The sequence below is a fragment of the Solea solea genome, chromosome 9, assembly GCF_958295425.1.
Source record: "Solea solea chromosome 9, fSolSol10.1, whole genome shotgun sequence".
In the NCBI taxonomy this organism is placed as follows: domain Eukaryota; kingdom Metazoa; phylum Chordata; class Actinopteri; order Pleuronectiformes; family Soleidae; genus Solea; species Solea solea.
The window spans coordinates 27,396,808-27,414,504 of record NC_081142.1 but is presented as its reverse complement, the minus strand read 5'-3'; the positions used below and the strand labels follow the sequence as shown (position 1 = coordinate 27,414,504).

At 38.8% G+C, this 17,697-nt stretch overlaps 1 protein-coding gene across 2 annotated transcripts in view; it reads left to right on the top strand.

Annotated features, from left to right (window-relative positions):
• Positions 1-13,264, top strand: part of tgfbr3 (transforming growth factor, beta receptor III) — an 87,390-nt gene extending 74,126 nt beyond the window's left edge. For both annotated transcript variants that reach the window (XM_058638270.1, XM_058638269.1), the window contains 3 exons: positions 4,018-4,062; positions 4,908-5,015; positions 8,658-13,264. In XM_058638270.1, coding sequence (XP_058494253.1) covers positions 4,018-4,062; positions 4,908-4,982 — 120 coding nt within the window. In that variant the 3' untranslated portion in view covers positions 4,983-5,015; positions 8,658-13,264. The remainder of the gene's footprint in view (positions 1-4,017; positions 4,063-4,907; positions 5,016-8,657) is intronic.
• Positions 13,265-17,697: the final 4,433 nt, after the last annotated feature.

Genomic DNA, 17,697 nt, shown 5'->3' with positions numbered 1-17,697 from the left:
AGTAAGAACACTTTGACACATTTGAGAACTGGTGCTTCACAAAAATTCATTCTGCTGTCGGCAACTGGACTTCCATGAGTTAAGTATGAAGACGTTTCATCGCTCACTCAAGAGGGTTTTTCAGTCCTGACAAACTGAAGATGACTGAGAACTTTCACAGACCATTCATTCTTTAGGTTTCATTTGTCCATTTTATTTGGTGTGCTTTTATTATACTGTCCTCCATAGTGAAATGAAGAAGTGCTGGTGCTGTGTACCAGAAAGTACTGACCCGCTCCAGATAATCAAAGAGCGGTGAACTGGTAAGACATTAGGACGAGCCAGAGAAGCAGGAGGCAAATAAAACTTAACCAGGTACACACAAGGAAAAACTACAAAAATAAAACAGGAACCAGACACAGACAACTAAAATCATTTTCACTAAAAAAATTCACTAAAATTTTGATCACAAGAGGACATTGTTTTTTTGACACTGTTATTTGTTAAAAGTGTTGTATAAGAAAGATGTAGTATAATCATGCAACATGGAGGATAAATACCTTGCAAGTAGGCCAAAGCCAATGATAGGTTAGAAATGTTTGCAATAATTAGCAATATTCTACCAAATTCCACGAGTGAGCCTAAGATTTGTTCACATTCATAAGATTTCATTGTGGAATATTCTGTTCAAGCTGCTTTGTGACATAGACTCAAGTGCAGACCTGAGATAGTTGAGAGAGGCTGTAAGTGGGAAAACTAATGTCCACACCAGTTGCTCCAGATATTCTCTGGAACCTTTAATTCCAAGTTATCTTGTCAAAATCCTCTTTTGTCTGGACATTCATGAGGCATACACTGCTAAATCAAAGATGATACCCAAATTGTGTTTTGGGGGTGGAGCTTTGATAAAAGGGGGTGGGTTATATGGTTTATTTTTCCACAGAGGCTTGTTTATAACTGGTTTTTTTTCTGATATTGGTACGAGCCGTAAACATCTGATATCACTTGGGCTCTGGTTTGATTTTGTCTGAACGCATCAGGAACATTTTGAGCAGAAATGGCTGTATTTATGACATTTGAATGGTTTAATGGTTAATGGTTTTACCAGTGGGCAGAGCTGCTGTCTCACGTAAATGTATGTAGACACATTTTAGCACAGAGGTGCCAGTGTTGATGTTGGAGAAGTCACTGGTGAGGATATTGGTAAAGAGAACCTAACATTTGCTGTAATGAGTGAATGAAAAAGCTGAGCGAAGGCCAACGTGGGCAGCAGGATGCACTGGCACACCACTGTGCCAGTGAAGCGGGTTTAGTTTCCATGGTGGAAAATAAGTCAACACAGATATGTAATGAGAAAAGTTTCAAAGTTCTCTGTGACACAAGGGCATTGCTTATGGTATCATGGCAAACAAAACAAGCAGCCTTTTTGGTTGCCGCAGTTTTGTCATGGACTGCATCCCAAAAAAATGAAGTCCATCTACAAATCAAAGAAGGCCACTTGTGGCCAACTTGGTGCATGGAAAAAAATAACAGACTCAAAGCCCTGCCATCAAAAGTAGAATTACTGCCTCTTGTCATAAATGTTATCCCTCTTTTCCCTGGTATCATTGAGGAAAGGTTTAATGGTATCATTTATTATTTATTTGAGAGTCTGGCGTGTGGATCATTTCACTTACTTATTTTAAGTCCACAGAGAGTTTTTAATATCAGATATTTCATTAAAGACACTGGACAGGCTGCAGCATATAAACTATACTCTGAAAATGAATGTGTTTGCACTTCAGATTGCTTATCTTCCTAAGTAGCTGATTTCTGTAATAAATATCACTTTGCTCCACATGTGCTGCTGTATTCTTTGGATGTGTATGTCACATAGCTTATTTTTATAATTTCATAAAACCAGTCATTTATGGCACACTGGAAAACTGCACTGGAGTAAAAGTACCTTGCCAGAAAATGACTTTGGAAGAATTTACAGTCAGTAAAAGTCTGAAAGTATCTAATATTTACTGTTGAGTATTAATATTATTTGTTACACAATGGCCTTAAATTTAAAGTAAAATTATTTTGAGAATTTTGATGGCTGACCTGCTACAGTTTCTCAGCACCTGTTGGTTACTTTGAACGACTGGTACAACAATAAAAACAGGTCAAAGCAGTAACACTACGTTTTATTTTAGTTATTATATTATGATTTACGTTAATGGGCATTTTTTTCTCTCAGTTGTTAAGATAAAATGTATTTATGATGTGTAAAAACCTTTTTTGTACATCTATTCAATATCCATTTTATATTGGTATATTCTGTTCTACGTATGTTAAAACTGTCAAATTAGCCTTGATTGATAACTGTGTAAATGTGTAATTATGGAACAATAATGTGCAGGAAGCGAGACATTTTTTCCATTTTTGATTCTTATTTCTAAGTGACCAGCATATCAAAAGCATCATCGGTGTGCGTTACTTTTTTCACTAGAATCAACAGAAATGTCAAAAGAGGTTAAAGTAGCAAGGCAACTCTGATTTAATTGTTTAAAATATTCCTTTTTTTTTACACTCGTGTAGATTTTTTCTTGTCATGGACACCAACATGTGATTGATAGTCACAATCTCTTGGACCAGAACTTTTACTCCTGTCTCTTTCTCCTCAATTTTATCAACAACTTCATATAAACTTTCCAAGATACAAATGAACAAGCTGATTGTACCAGTTAGGACGATACAATGTAAACTAATAGTGACTCAGAGAGCCAGCTGGAGGTATGTGCTTACATGGAGACAAAGGAACACTTTCTCTGCAGATGCTACACAAATGAATTTTTCAAAAGTGTCCAGCAATGCAAAGCAATAGATCTGGCTTAAGGCAGATGCGTGCGTATTGGAGTAAAAGTATGCAATCTATAAAACTCAAAACATATTTATTTAAACTTGTGCTTCAACATGTGCTGGAAGATGTGCTGAAGATAAGAATAATGTCGGAGTTCTGTTGTAAAGTACAGTATGTCAGATGTTCATGGCCTCATGGACCCGAGCCTAAGGCTTTGAACTGTGGCTGTTGAAGTGATGTGAGTGGTTTGTGCCGTGTGTGATGGGAGGTCAGAGTTTGAACCAAAACAAGTCATTGTGCAGAGGGAGTGCTCTTTCACTGCGCAGCAGGCAAACTTACGTAAACAAATGACATTCGCACAGATATCAGTGCTCGTGCACCTTCGGCTGGCCGCAGCTTAAAGCTGCAAACACAAGGCATGAGTTAAACTTCTGGAGCGCTGCCTGGTTCTGTTAAAGCAGGGAACATAACTCAAGACCTGACAGAGGCCCAGGAGCATATTATTCCCCATAGACATCAAGGCATTATTTGAAAAGGTACATCATGTTTTTCAGCTTGATAATCGCAGACGTTCTTCGAGCGGAGTTGTATATTTTATTTTAGTGTGCTGCTCCTCTCTTCTTCTTACAGGACTGAAAGCACCTCTGCTCACTCTCTTTATTCTTATAACATAACAAGTCACAGTGGATAACAGTGGACTGGGGGAACGGAGGTGGAGGGTGGCTTTCAGAGAGTACGTCCTCTGGCTATCGTCCCCTCTGAAATTAAAGTATTCTCTGATGACCTGTCGGTGTTGTGTCCAAGAATAGCACCCATTGTGCCAGACTCTTGGACGTGAACCAGGCCTGCCTCTTGAGTTCGCCCATACACAAGTGCCATTGTATTGTTTGTTAGGTCATCATTACGGTTCATTTCACTTTTGAAGCCATTCCAGATGGCTTGAGTGCAGAACTAGCTCGCCAGCATCTCTAGGTTCATCCCTTAGAAGGCTGCTGGCTTAAGAGAAGCTGCTCGTTCAATGTTCATGTTCTTGTTTCACATTCCAGAGGATTTCTTATCATCACATTGCAATTTCTTCAAATCATTGATCCTGTGGCCTCTGGCTGACCAGCCCAGTCTGAACATGTGTTGTTATTTATTTTTATTTTTTTTAAAGAACTGATTACTTCTCATATGTGATGGTTAACATCTTTTTTCCCCCCATTTTGCAGTTACCCCCACAAACACAGAGCCCCAAACACCACAGGATCCTCCAGGTTAGTGGCATATGCATATGTATGTATATTGGTCAATACTGGTCAATATTTGGTGCATACATGAAATAATTGAATGAATGAATGAATACAATTAAATATACTGTATAATAGAGCCTTTAAAACAACTTAACCTTAAGCCGATTATTAAAAATATTAGTACAGCGACAGTGAAGTCGATCCTCGTCATCTGACTTTATAGCCACACACTGAGCCTAGCTACCAGCTAGCTGAAGACTTCCTGTGTTTTTGTTATTCACAGATTTATTTTGTGTTAAAAACATTTATGTTATGTTCACTTTAAATGTGTCTGCTACCTGCAGTTAGCTTCTGTATTTCAAGGCAAATCCAATCTCGGTGACCAGATAGGATTATAGCTAGTTTAGTGAGTTAGCCAGCGATGTCGATAGCAGCAGTTCACTAGGTAGCAGAGTGCTAAGCTACTATCTCTGTGAACCTTCCTTATAGCAGCAGCCTCTAGCTGGTGAACTCAGATTAGCGTTTTTGTTGTTTGGTAACAGGAGCTAACTAAGTTTAAAAAGTTTTCTGAAAAGGTCAAAGGCCAGCAACAAGTAACAACAAGTGGAAAAAACATTATTTACACAATAAACTGGATTTTTAATATAAAAACAATCTGACTTCCTGACATTACCCCGTTACTGTTTATCAAAAGTGATAAATGATATATAAACATAACAAAAATGTTTGTTTGCACGATTATACACAATTTATTTACAGTACATGGCTATTGATTTTATGTCTTCTATGTTTATTGAGTTTTAATAACTGCTGAAATCCATACGATTTGTGTACATGTAATTAAATGTGTGCTGTTTATCTCTTCATAGACACACTGTACGTGCTGGACACTCCAACAGTGGTGGGAATCGCTTTTGCTGCCTTTGTCATCGGCGCTCTGTTGACCGGAGCCCTATGGTTTATCTACTCTCACACAGGTAGGTCTTTTGCCCCTGCTCACCTTTTATGCATTAATGAAAAGATAAAATGAGCAGGAATGTTGGAGCGCCTCAGTGCCAGAAATGTGCCGTTTGAGATTGCCAAACATCCTGTTGCTGACAGAGGTCAGCTCACAATAACATATTCACTCCTTTACTGTAAATATATCCTGTTGGTCAGCAGCGAAAGCTCTTCTCTTTCCTGCCTTTGAATGTTTTGGGGGCTGCGGGGTGGTCAGCGAATATTCTCAGTACAATGGCTGGAGAAGAGCTGGAAATCCCCCTTGTTGGGTGTAGCGGGCGCTGAGAGGAAAAGACACACAATCCGTCCATTAGATGCCAAGACTTTCCCCTCATCCCCAGCCTGCCGACCCCTGAGAGGAAATGCGTTCCCAGCAGTCCAAGGAGTTCACTGCTACACAGAGCTGCCCTGTTCTGTTTGGCCTTAGGGTTGACTGATCATCTGCTATGCCACTGACCTGTAGCCCTGGAGCTGATGTGCTCTCCCTGGACAGCTTTAATAAATGTAGTGGTGTTTAAAAGTCCAGTTTTCAGTTAAACACAACAATGAGAGTGTTTCATCTAACAGCTTGAGACAAGGTCACATTTCATTAGTGTGTAGTAAATCATTCTCATTCTTATCATAACAGTAACAATATTATATACTATATCAACAGCTGTAAGAAAAAATACATTTCCCCCCATTTTATGTCAAAGTGAACATATATATATAGAGAGACCAAGTTTAAAGAAAGAAGTTATGATTAAAGTGCACAGTGAAAGCACATGTTCCTGTTTATGCTTGTACTGTAGGGTAACTTTGGATGGGCTTGTTTATCCGCCATGGCTGAATTTACCCTAAATGGCAACATCGGCGGTTCTATGTAAACCCCAAGAATGTAAAACAACCACCCCCAAACAACTACCAAAAATATCAGCTCAAGCTGTATTTTATTTCAGTGTGCAGTGATCAAAACACAAAAACAGATTTGGGTTTATTCCCTTAGGATCTCACCATGGGTTTGGCCTCTTGAGAGCTTTTTTTTTTGTTTTTAAATACACATATAATCTTTATTACTTTGGTGTACCCTTCACAAAAATGAATTCCATATAAGGCAATTCGAGTAATAAATGCTTAAACTAAAACCCACTCCATAACCTACAGTGTTATTTGGTGTTTTGTTTGTTATCTTGACATGTACAGTAGAGATGAAGTCACTTCTGCCAAGAGATCTGCTGTCCTGTTCTGCTTAGCTGTGAAATAACATGTACAAGAAAGGGGAAAAAACAAAATCCAACCGTGGCTGGGGTTAAATCTCACACATTATCCACTCTGAAATCCAAACACATATCGGGGATCACACATGAAACAATAGTGAGATCATTTACAGCCGCCATGTCAGCAGCCAGGCAGTTGGGTTAGCAGTGCTGTTTAGTAACATTCATCGTGCTCGGAGGATGATGTTGTTAACAGAAAAGCCAAAAAGAGGCTGATGTTTGTAGATTGAGTTGGATTGTCTTGGACAGTCTCTTCATGGCTAATCACGTCAGTAGTTTATGATCAATATCTGAAAATCTGATTCTGCTCAGCCTTTCCAAGGTAATATCTTCATGTTTTTTAGCCTTAAGTATCAAGAGTAGCATCAATACGATAAGTATAAATAAATATTGGTATTGATAAGAAATTGGACAATCTAAATTGTCTCTATGTGGACCTGTGATGGACTGTCCAGGGTGTGACCCCGCCTATCGCCCTATGTCGACTCCCCGTGATCCTCATGTGGAGGATAAAGCGGTAGAAGATGGGTGGAGGGTATTGATAAGATGTACTGTTATCAGTGTCACTTATTATCCAAAAACAAAGCTTTAAATATCTGTTTGAGTTCAAACAAAACAGCCTAGAAGTACATCAGACTCAAATAATCACATATATGGCAAAGTAACATAGAAATCTGCCGACAACCCTAATGGGCAGCGATGGTAACATTATTTGAAACAAATCCGTCCACACAGCATCAGCACATTTCCCTCATGTCGCTCCGTGTCCATGTAAGCTGAGACTGAAAACTGTCATCGGCTGTGAGGGAAAAAACTCAAGTGTTGACTGTGATTCTGAGAATCTGCACAAGTTTGTTTTTCTGCTTCTCGACGTCCAGTCAAATTGCCTCAGAGTGAGACGTCTCTGAGTCACACAGTTGTGTGTTTTTTGAGCATGTCCCTGTGACGATGGGGAGCAGCCATTATCTCTACTATCTAGAAAGATAATACTGGACCTGGGAATTTCTATTTCCTCAGACCAATGAGGTGAATCCAAGTCCCTTTGTTTTGAAAAAAGATCTGGATGCTTTGAGGGAAAGAGACTGCTGGCAGCTCAGCTCTGGTAAACATTAGCAGAACTGTGGGGCCCTGAAGAGGGAGTGGGATCACGCAGGCTCGCCTGTGGACACATATGCTTATCATACAGTATACATATCGTACACACACTCTAGTTCCAGCACACAATCGAAGAATCGAAAAACAATTCTTTATCTGACACAGTTTATTTGAAGTGTGTGAGGCTGTGAATCAAAGAAGAAACAGACTGCAGTAATAACGGCCAAAAACCTGAATTAATCACAGACTGGGCCTCGTTTCAATAACTGCCCATTGTTTATCAGAGAAGTCTTTTTTTTGTAAACAGATACAAGCACTTTTACTTGGCTCTTCAGAGAGTATGCAGAACAAAATTACATTATTATGTACTCGATGAACAATAAACCACTCTGTGGTTTGAGCTCCATTCACAAGGTCCTTTGTTGTATTTGTTCTACTTCAGTCAGGATAATTGATTCCAGATAAGAAATAAAAATGTGCTCCATGTACTGAAGAGCTCCCCGTCTCTTTTTGTCTGAAATCGCATCTGTCAGGCGGATGTGACTGGTTGTGTCTGAGGTGACATCTTTAGGGTCTCAGTGGATGGAAACACTGTGGATCTGCATCAGATTACACACAGAGATGATAAAAGTTCAGTCAGATGCAGCCCACAGTTCTTTTGTGCACATTTGTTTTTACTCGAAGGAGAATGAATCAATCTGCACGCGGCGGGAGTGAAGAATCGTTTCATTTCAACTGCAGCGCTAGATTTATGTTGCGTAATGACAGTCATAGCAAACAGAAGTATTTTCTTTCAAAATGTAAAAGAACAGATGATCAATGGAGCATCCAGACTCATCCAGGCAATTTCCACACGACAGATTGGCCTCCTGTCCATAACGCGCCAGCATTATAGAGAGTTTGGAAAAGCTATTGAGAAGTAGGCGGCTGCATTTAAGTTCCTATCCACATGGAAACAGAATGAAAGGGAAATGATCTTATTCTTTGTCTTTTGATAAGGTTTTCCATAAACACGGCATTGTTTCAGGAAACGTGTTCATCCACACAAAACCTGCAAAAGGACTTAACTCTGAAGTACATATGCCAGTTCATCACATTTATTTTGTTCCATTATCAAAGTAAAGAAAAATTAGCACGGAAAATGAATATGATGATGGAATTTGCCAAAGTATAAAGAGGCTTTAGAGAGCAGTGTGTAGCTCCAGAGTCATTTGTCATTTTCTTACTTTCCTGTCATTCTTTTCTCTCCCTCTCCTTGTCTCTGTCTAGGTGAGAAAGGTGGTAAACAGCAGGTCCAGAAGTCTCAACCTGTCTCTGAGAACAGCAGCGCGGCTCACAGTATTGGCAGCACGCAAAGCACACCGTGTTCCAGCAGCAGCACAGCGTAACCCAGGACACGCCGCCACACTGGGAGGGCCTGGTGGTTCACATGGACCGGTTTGTTCATTTCCTTCCATGAAAGGATTGATTTTGGAGACAAAATAAATAAATATATATATAAATATATATATATATAATATAAATTTAATAAGAAATTATAAAAAGAAGAAAAACTCACAACAATAGCCATAGTTTTTGTGTGAGCAGGTGCTATTAGTGTCCAGCAGTCCTGAGACTCGGCAGCCTCACGTCATATTTCATATCTAGTAGAAAATGATCAAATGTGAGTTAAAACCAGGCATTTCGTTCTAATCCAATGCTGTGTTTTTCTGACCACATCGTAAACTGTAGCTCTTACCTCACATGGTTTCATTGAGGCTGTGCGTTAGCAAGGAACAGCAGTGATGTCAGTGTTAGTGAGCCCATCCTGGGTCTTATGCTAAAGCCAACTGTGCTCACTGTGATGTGAGACAAACAAAAGTGACGTAGAAGACACCAGGACTTACTTTCTACATCTTCACCTGGACTCGTGCCCTCCAGTCTCCCATCCGTGAAATCATGCCGACTGACATCGCAAAATCACACAAATTCCTGGAGTTTAAATATTTGAACTCGAGTGAAAATGTCATTTCTTTGCAGGATTTGCATCACAGGATTTCCCCGATTTGTGTCACCCTGTGCAACTAAAGCGAGATTTACATCCACTTTTCTCTTTGCATAAACTTTGTATATACATATATATATATATATGTATACAAAATGAGCAAAGCAACCACTATTTAGCATGGGGATGAGAGTGCAGTATGAAAAGATGCCACATTGTGTAGGTGTTTGAATGTATACAGAAGAGTAAATGCCACAAAAATGTGAAAGAAAAATGTGAAAGTGATGCTGATGTGATGTCACATTTCATAGTAACACATATACACCAGGGCTTTCTGCTCATGTCACTAAATGAGCAAGCGACGCTCAAGTTTATCGGTGTTACACAACTCCACAGGGGCATTGTGGGTTCCCTTTTATTACATGCTTTTTAATTAATGGAGAAGTTTGGGAAATTAGAATAGAATATTTAGAATATTTTTAATCCAAGATTGTTACCTCTCTCACATCTGTGTGTTAAGTACAGTGCGCAATATTAGCATTAGCATTAACAGAAGAAAACTTTGCCTACAGATGTTCATCTTAAATATGAAATGAGTTAACGTGAATGCACTTGGAGCATTAATTCATATTGACATCATAGAACACGCTCATATGTCACTGACAGCAGCTTTAATAAGAAATGAAGGTGATTATAAATGCATTTTAGTTTCCTCAAACAGGTTTTTTATGGGGAACATTCATTTGCATGTGTTATTTCCTGTGTTTAATTTCCACATGAGCAGAGAAGTAAAAAAACAATAGTTTGGTGATTTTTCTTTTCATGTTTTGAAAAAACCCAGTGAGGCTAATGGACACCAGTCTCAGCGCTGCACTTGACACAGATGTGAGAGTGGTTTTGATCTGGAAAAGCAAATAATATACCACAACTGTTGTGTTTGAGATGTGTACATAGTATCTGTGTAAATACTGTAAATAATCTCTTTGTGTCATGAAACAAAACCAGGGCAAACATGAGGGTTTTGTGCGTTTGGACTGGATCGTGCGAAGTCCAAGTTTTTCACCGTGTTTCAAAATCCACGCTCCGTGGTGTTGAATGACAAAAAAAACACAGTGATGTCATTTTAGAGAACACATTTTAAATCATGGTTCTTGCTTTTTTCCCCGTTCCTCTTGTCTGTCCCTTTACAGCTGGGCTGCCACTAAATGCTATTTTTTGTTAGTGTTAGCGTTTTGTCGTGTTGATCATTTAATAGTTCATTGTAAAAGCTGAAATCCTTGTGTTTGATAATTTGCCCATTATCCTTTGCTATCTAACTGAAATAATCCACTGAGTATTCAGCTAACTGTAGTCTTATCAGACAGAGCAGTGTTTGTTGTTTGTAGCTGCGTATGCGTGTGAATCTTGGCACTGACAGCGTTGAATAAGCTTCAGCTGAGACATTTTCTCTGATCTGCATGAATGTTCTTGCTGAAGTGCCTTCCTTTAATGACCTGTGTGTGTGTGTGTGTGTGTGTGTGTGTGTGTGTGTGTGAGAGAGAGATTTAACAAGAAAAAGTGAATGTATGTTTGTGATCTAAAAGCTTTTTCTTCTTTTTCTTTTCATATGTAAACATGTACAAAGCTTTCTACAGAGGGAACAGAGTATATATATATATGTATATACATATATATACTATATACTATATATGTGTGTGTATAAAATTATATTTTGAAATATATATACCTAGAGAATTTTATTGTCACTTAAATGTGTGTGTGTCAGTACTGTGAATGTGGATGTGCTCATAGTGATGAGTTATTGTTAGATTATTCATAAAGGCTTAGTGGCATATATAATATATAATGGCACTTTTATAGGTAATCCAATACGTTTTTGTTATACTGGCTAATAAAGGTCAAACTTTTAAAAAGGAAAACTTAATCAAAATCTACCATGGAGACTTTTATGTCATAAAAATATGCTTATTTCTTCTGTACGTTGAAAAAATACTTAGCTTAAATTTGCCACTTTGCAATAACGCCTCTTACATGAAGTGAAATGTTTTATATAAATCATGGTTTTACTCACATGTTTTCACATGAAGTAAATGAATACATTTGTTCGTATTAGCCATTAAAGGTATATTACATTTACAACTTACAAGTGTTAATAATGTAGGTTAATCCAACCATTTTCTTTTTTACAGTGTTAAATATCACATTTCTATCTTTTACCTGCAGCAATGAAATGTTTTTTTTTTGTTTTTTTTACAAATCCCCAGATTCCCAAACCATAATAATGCCATCATTCAAATTGCAATAATAAAACAACACAAATGATATCAGTGCTTAAATCAAAACCAAATGTGAAATCATAAAGAGGATGAAGCAATGAAAGTCTTCAGACGGACTGGGGGAAAATCCAACATTGTCTAATTTTGTTTCTGGCAAGGCGGCTGTTTTTGACAAACACTTGAGAAATCATTTTTATTAACATTTATTAAAACCACTTGGATTTTTTGAGCAACATTAGAGCTTGTTTGTTTTATCGGGCCGTCAGCCAGAAGTGGACTTGGTTGTAGAGTAAACACATACACAGCAGTGATGAGGCAGCATTATTGGGAATAACAAAGCTCTTTATACTCATAACAAAATACATACTCGTATTTTTTTTCATATTGACTTTGGCAAATCTGTCTCCCCTTAACACAAATGATCCCCTGCTTTCACGCCGGGCCTCCACTTATCTTCTGGATATCATTTTCTCATTTTAGATGATATATATATTGATTATTATTATTATCTCATAGCTGCGAGTAAAAGATATGAAGCGATGATGATGCTGTGTCACCATACAATGCTTTTTTATCAGAGCACACATCCATCCAACTGGTCATTGATTGTATTTTTTTTTTTTTTAACCATGTGACTACCTCATGTTTTTCTATGAATGTGTAATTTGTGTGTTTGTACATGTGTGTAACTGTTTTCAGTGCCGTTGTGAACTTTAAAGAGATAGATTGGGTTTTTTTTTTGGAGTCAATGTGTTACGTACAACAGACTGAGATGGGAAATTGGAACTGGATTTTATGTGTTGTGTTGTGTTCACCTTTCATGAACTAAAAAAAACTAAGAAATAATTAAAAAAAGTAACATTTTATATTATAGTACAGTAAAATAATGGTAATATAATCTTTTTTTCTATAGTAATCACCAAGTGACACCCTGATAATACAGTTTTGGAAAGTGTATGGGACATAAAGGAGGATGGATTTTAACTTTATAATGTGATCATTACCAATTTTGATTCAAAAACATCTTTAATTCGATTTAAGAAGGTGTTACACTGATGGAAGCCTACAATTATGCTTTATCACCAAGCTATTACCTGGTATTACTGTAATATTATCTCTATAACACTATTAAATTGTTATTTCAAAGCTGGACATTGCTTTAGAAAAGATAAAACTGTAATGTTAAGTGTTACCTGAAATAATTTTACAAGTTAATTAATTTAGTAGGTGTTTGTTCACCAAGCGTCTAGTTTGTTTAGTTTTTCAGTATTATAAGGCCAAAACATCTTATCTCCACTGTCCATGTTTGAAGGGTCCTTTTTGAAACAGACAGCACATGAAATGCTGTCGTGCTGTACGTACACAACACACTTCTACACCACCACTGAAGAAAAAACCCAGAACTTTCCCTTTAAAGATTATACTGCAATGTTGTGATTCTTAGGTCTCGATGTTGTGTGATTTCAGTCCACATTGAGTTTCTCTCTCTCTGAGCAATAACATGGAAGCGTGTGATCCATGAAATGTGTAAAACTTTGATTTTTTTTATACACTGTAAATATGCATGATATTTCTATACCCAACTATGTCAAATAAATTTCCATACCTTTCCTTGAGCTTGTTTGTGTGAAGTTTTCCCTCTCTCGTGTGAGGCCACGGTGCATTTACAGACCTCCTGTACGGGTCTGGTTTACAACAATGAGCTGTAATAACGACGTGTTGGGCTCGGCTCCACCGCAGTGAAGTCATGACTTGTCTCTGCTGAGCTCATAAGTGATACAGACCATGTGGGCCTCTGGCCGGAGGTTTTTCAGAGGGAGACCACTGGGATGAGTGGAACCCACCAGTCACCCTCCCCCCGGTCCCCCCTTCCTCCATCTTTGTTTTTGATTAGCGCTCCCTGGAGACGACTGTAAGCAGCCGCATGCCTTGGAGAGGATTGGAAACCTCTGTGATTATAGTTTGGAGAGAAACGAGGTCAAGGGCATGAAGAGCAGTGGCCTCCCATTGTGCCAGCTCAGGTTTGGGGTGAGTGGTTCACATCTTTGTGACCCACTTCATGGACATCTCTGTCTTGTTTTTGTAGAAATCTTTGAGGCTATGAGACTTGTTTGAAGTTTGTGATACTCATCATAAACCAGTGCTGTGAAGACATAGTCCATGATATTTATATTACGATAGCTGACAACTGTGGTTTTTTTACCATGTCATTTTGAATGTCTGGCAAAAACACGTTGCGTCTGCTTATGTGTCGATATATCAAGTTCTTTAAGGAGTGTCCCTCTTCTTAGGATCAGAGTTGAACCATCGCTCACTCAGTTTGAAGAGGTATTGTTAGGGGTACAAATTAGAGAAGGGACTTGGCCAATACTGTCATCATTTCATTTACAGCGTTTCCACTCACTGTGGGTCTCTGGAACACACATTTGTTGTTTTGCAGCTGATGCAGTTTTAGTCAGTGATTGCATTTACCTCACACAATAATGCATAACAAAGACCGGCTCAGATTGAAAGAGTGATTCTGCCAGGATTCCAAACACTGAGGCTGAGGAGAGCTGCGATAACTTAGACCAGACCTTTATCCCTAAACACGATTACGTGAATTAAGTTAAGTGAGATGCTCTGGGACTTTCTGGGACATTCATGTAACCCTGCGCAGCAGCTCTTCCTGTCTCAGTGCAAATAAATGCAACACAGCTGGAAGAATAACAGCGTGTCGACATCGTGTCCTGCAGTTTGCACACACACACAAAAAAACACATTTAAAACAATTTTACTGAATCATGAGAAAGCAAATCCTGCATATCATGTTACAATGAGTCAGTCAAAAACACAGTCACACCTATCACACAGTTTGGCGGTAATTAAAAACAACAGTAATATAATGCAGTCTCTCTCCTCTGAGCGCTCAACCGTCCCACGTAGTGTTTGATCATACGTAGAATCACGTGAATCTCTACCGTAGTCTGAACATAAATAAAGTCAATGCAGAAGCATCTGTATTCTCTCGAATGTCCATCAGGGAGTGACTGTAAGTCTGTGAGCAAAGGAGCCTGCGTCGTACTTGATTTATAATGTCCATTTCTGAGGAGTGTAAGTTCCCAACCACCAGGAACAAATGGACCATAAAGCAGGGATTCTATGCAGTGATTGATACTGCCACACATCCATGAAACAACACAGTACAACACAGTGAGAATGAGGTTGTTCACTTCACATTCCAGTTGAGTTGGCCAGCAAACACATCTCGTACTCGGGTCCATAACAATGCTCTTTATACAGTAGCAGCCATCTTGAATCCCATGTTAGGGTTGGTGAAGTCGCTCCAACTGTCCGAGATGGAAATCTCTGTGTTACGACTGCATGTGTAACACACTGTAAAAGTAAAGGTAAGGGGTAACGGTCAGGGGCTACACTTAAGATAAAGGGGTTACAACTTATGATGCTAATGCTAACTAACTAGCTGATGTTTTACCAGTAAAGTAGCTAAATGTTAAAGTGTAGTGGCGACCTGTCTTTACCCTTGAAGTAAGCTCCACCTCTGGATCCAAATATGATTTTAAAAAAACAAACTAAAACAAGATGGCTGTGTTTAATGTTGTTTTCAGTGTTGCCAACGAAGCCACTTTGTCGCTATATTTAGCGAGCATTCAGACCTCTCTACTGACTCTCTAGCGACAAATCAAGTAACATTTTCTCGCGTCATTGGAGACTTTTGGACTTTCTCAGGTCCTTCCAGCACATTTAGATTTGTATTCAGTATTTTTTTAACAGTTATGATGAAAGTGTTTCTTGTTTTACTGTGACTTGTTGTGGTCACCTAAGTTGGTCACTTGGTCAGGATAAAGGTGGAGGGTTGGAATTGTGACAAAAAAAACAAGAATTGACATTTGTAGTTTTTTTTAACTCACTTTTTTGTCTCTCCCACTGTGTTATCTATCAGTCCTTCAGCGTACATTACAATTACACACACAGGCGATGACTTTAGCGACTTCTAGCGACTTTTAGGACAGCCAATAGCTTTTCTGAGGTTGCACACTCACTAGAATGCCAATTCCATGCTGTATTAACAACATAGCTTGCAAACTCTGAGTATACCTTTATTTCTGTTACTTTATTTTTATATTCTTAATATTTTTCAAATTATGGTGGTGGAACATTCCAGCTCTTTCCATCAGGACACTTTAGATTCCCTCTGACAAACTAGCACAACAATGATTAGACTGTTAAAAAAGTCTTTTGTCTTCAGGTGCATCACATTGTGAAATATGCTGAACTGTAACAGACTCACTTAAACGTCTTATGTGACTTCAGCCAGCTGAACTTAGTGTTCCTCTTCCTCCTCTTCGCCTTCTTCTTCATCTGTGCTCAAACTGCAGCTATGCTAACTTTAGCCTCACATCACAGCTGGTTCCTGCGCCGCACAAAACCATAACTGCACTTTGTTTCATATCGCTGCCAGATTCCATAAAACACTCTCATTTCTGCTGACTTGCAAACTGTGTTTGGATTGTGGCACATGGGTGCTGCATGTGTGCATGAGGCCTTGTACTTATAGAAAGTAGTAAAGTGGTTCCAGTTGGGAAAGAAAAAAAGGGGGAACATCCTCTGTAGCTTCAAATGACACAGTTGATAATTAAAAACCTCATTTATAACAAACATCAGCTTCCCCTCACCTAACGTCAAAGTTCTGTTCCCTTTCTTCATTTTCAAACCCTGGATGTTTGTGTGCAAATGTGCAAATATGAACAAACACACAAACACATGTTTGCATAGCTCTTTTTTTCAGGACACTACTTTGTCTAACTGAAGCATTTTTCCTAACCTTAACCATAACCAGTCAGTACCTAACCCTAACCTTAGCCTAACCACAATTTAAACTAAACCAGTTTCTCAGAAATGAGGTTTTGCCCCTTGAGGACTACAAACCCCCCCCCACACACACACACACTGAGTTGTTTTCTGCCAGTACTTTTCTTCCAAAGCCACTAAATCCAAACTGAGATCATAAGCAAATGAAGAAATGAGCTGCTCGTCACTGCCCAATTACAGCTGAGAGCAGTTTTGTTGTCGAGTCCAAGTCGTGATTTTCAGAACTAATGACTCAATTTTGATTTGGACCCGTGATTTGACTGCAGTTTTTCTCTTTTAGTCGCTGCCATAAAATTACAGTAACAAGACACCAGCAGGGACAGAGCTGCTGCTGTGTCATGGGGAGCCAGGGCTGTCCAAACTCTGCTTTTAGAGCGCCACATTTGATAATGTGAAGATTCCCTGCTGACAAATGTACATACAAACACACAGTTTTATAACAATTGTATTTCCATTGTCAGAGTTATCATTTTTAAATGGCAATGTAACCAAATCTATATCTATCTATATAATATATACAGGTACATAGCACAAAGAGTTATGCACTGTTTTATAACAATGGTGCAGGAGGTGAATGCATGAATCTGTCTGACAGCATCTGTCAGAGTGCTGTTTAAAATGTGCGTGCGTGATGGTATGTGCTTCAAATGATTTTCTGTCCCAGTTTGTCCCCGGACATAAATAATATATAATAAAAGTGAAGCTGCAGGCCGTGATTGGGCCAGACATACCTGCAGTAAGTGCAGTAAGCACTGCTTTATACAGTATAATACACAATAGATACCAGATGAATGGTACTCTTTGTTTTCGTGTAGAGTTTGCTTCTTCTGCTTTTGTTTGTTTTCCAGTTTCCCCTCACAGTCCAAAACATCCAGAGGTTAAATGGACACTCTAGCTTGACCGTAGGTGTGAATGAGAGAGTGAATGGCTGTTCGTCCAGGTGTGACCCCGCCCTTCACCCTCTGTCAGCTGGGATTGGCTTAAACTCGGATAGAGGAAGAATGAATGGAAAACACTGTTTGTTTGGCCTGTAAATGGAAGTGACAAGTTAAAGTCAAAGTCTTCATCTTCATCCACTTATCTGGGTGTGTGTATTATAGAAATACTTGTGTTATATTATGTTAAAACAGCTGTATGTTAGAAATGGATTGTATGACATGACTATGATATGTCATCA